The following is a 2,013-nucleotide window of genomic DNA, read 5'->3' on the forward strand; positions in this document are numbered from 1 at the left end:
GGAATGGCAGAGCTAAGTTATATATATATATATATATATAATCAGAGTCTTTGGCCGCTAGGGGCTCAGTTTTATACTTCTATTTTCCTTTTGTTGGAGCTGTGAGTATGCTTAATCTCCACTCTAATCTGGAGGGATGGCCTCATGCGATGGTTACCCTTGTCCTTTTTTGTTGTGCGCTATTCTTATCAAATGAGATCAATAAACTCATTCAGCCTACTCATCGAAATGGAAATGATCTAATCAGTCGTTACTAGTACCATATTGCATTTATTGCAAACCAATATTCCAGGTCATCTAGTTTGGTAGATTCTCAACTTGATTATGTTTCAGGAACGAACTATGTCGCTTTGGTGGTGCAAGAATTTACCCTGGCAAGGGCATTAGATTTGTGCGTGCTGATTCTCAGGTAAAATTGCACTTCTTAGTTGCACTTCTTGGATAACAGTTGATTAATTGTGCCTATGTCTACACTACAACTTGAATGATCTATGTTTTTTCTGGCCTCTAGTTCACGTGTTTTGATTGCCATAGGTCTTTTGTTCGCCAAAAATGTTCCTGTTACTTCCACAATCAACTGAAACATCCAAGATTACCTGGACTGCAATGTACCGGAAGCAGCATATAAAAGGTGATTCTGTTCTTTTCCAATATGATCAGTATTCATGTCCACTTTTCATATTATTTTAGACTTTTGCTATCATCTGATCATTTTCTTATTTCTTTTCTGATTTTGGAACCAGGATACCACGCAGAAGCCGTGAAAAAAGAGGCACAGAACAATCAAAAACAACATATTCTAGGTCAATAGTTGGCGCTACTTTAGAGGTTGTTGGGGTATACCGGCCGACCCCTTTTTATGCTCACTCATCCTCGAACCTGTCCGACCGATATCCGACTTTACCGATCGTACCGACCGACGATTGCGACAGTAGCTGCCGACATTATCCGACCGAAGGTATGTCGGTCGGACAGGCCCCTTCTGTTCCCGACCAGTCGAGCGGTGGAGCCCAAATCACCGACTCAATGTCGAGGGTGGCAGCTGACGTCCGACTCCAGCAATGCGCCAGAATAACCGATGGTGTTCCCGGATCTTCACCCGACGCCCTGCAGCCGAATACCGACGTATGGTCGGTTAGCTCCCCCAAACGCCGTACGACTGTTATGGGATGCTATCCTGACAAGGACATGCGACGTGGCCGTCTTGGGGACATCGTCCTGCCTAGGACATAGGTCAGCCCCAGTGATTTGACAGCCCACGGTGACTTGTCAGGCCGTGGCGACTCTGACAGCCTCCGACGATTTGACAACTCCCCCGGTTGTCTGCGCCATTAATGGCGGGACCACGCCGCGTCCTACTATAAAGACGGGGAAGGCAACAGTATTGGGAGGTTCTTTCGAAGCCCCTGGACTCTCTCTCTCTCACTCGCTCGCTGAGCCCCTGATTCTTTTTTATTATTGCCTAGTCTCCTCTCTGACTTGACCGTCGGAGGGTCCCCGTCGGAGGCATCTCCGGTCAGTGTGGACTTCTCTTGCAGGTGCTCGTTTCCGACGATCAGACGACGAGGGGATTGGCCGCAACAGGTTTGGCGCGCCAGGAAGGGGGCGAGTCTCGACCTCCGCAGAGTCTGAAAAATCCTTTTGAGATGACAAGAACCAGGGCTTAGCGATCAAGGGCCACCAGATCGGCGAGGCACTCTTCCCGTCGGGAAGAGGCCTCTCCTCCACCCTCCATGGCGGAACCCAGCTCCCCGCATCCTGTGGTGACTACAGAGGTACAGATCACGGTGATCGTGCGGCAGATGACTGTGTTGACGGACGCGGTCAAAAGCCTTCAACAGCAACCAACCCGATTGCCGCATGCGCCGGTGGAGCAATCGGCGGCGCACCCGATGCCGTCCAGGAACAGCCGCCGACGCCCGCGTCGGTCTCCGTCTCCTCCCCAGGAGCAGCCATCCCAGCACTCCCACCGAGAAGGGGAGAGGCGGCCACGGCGTGACACCCACTGGTCTC

General features: G+C 50.7%; 1 protein-coding gene across 1 annotated transcript in view; it reads right to left on the reverse strand.

Moving 5' to 3' along the window:
* Nucleotides 1-1,824: 1,824 nt before the first annotated feature.
* LOC140857269 (homeobox-leucine zipper protein ROC5-like) overlaps nt 1,825-2,013 on the reverse strand; it is a 6,486-nt gene continuing 6,297 nt past the window's right edge. The window contains 1 exon segment of the mRNA XM_073256038.1: nt 1,825-2,005. Coding sequence (XP_073112139.1) covers nt 1,825-2,005 — 181 coding nt within the window.

The sequence above is a fragment of the Elaeis guineensis genome, chromosome 4 (genome assembly GCF_000442705.2).
Source record: "Elaeis guineensis isolate ETL-2024a chromosome 4, EG11, whole genome shotgun sequence".
In the NCBI taxonomy this organism is placed as follows: domain Eukaryota; kingdom Viridiplantae; phylum Streptophyta; class Magnoliopsida; order Arecales; family Arecaceae; genus Elaeis; species Elaeis guineensis.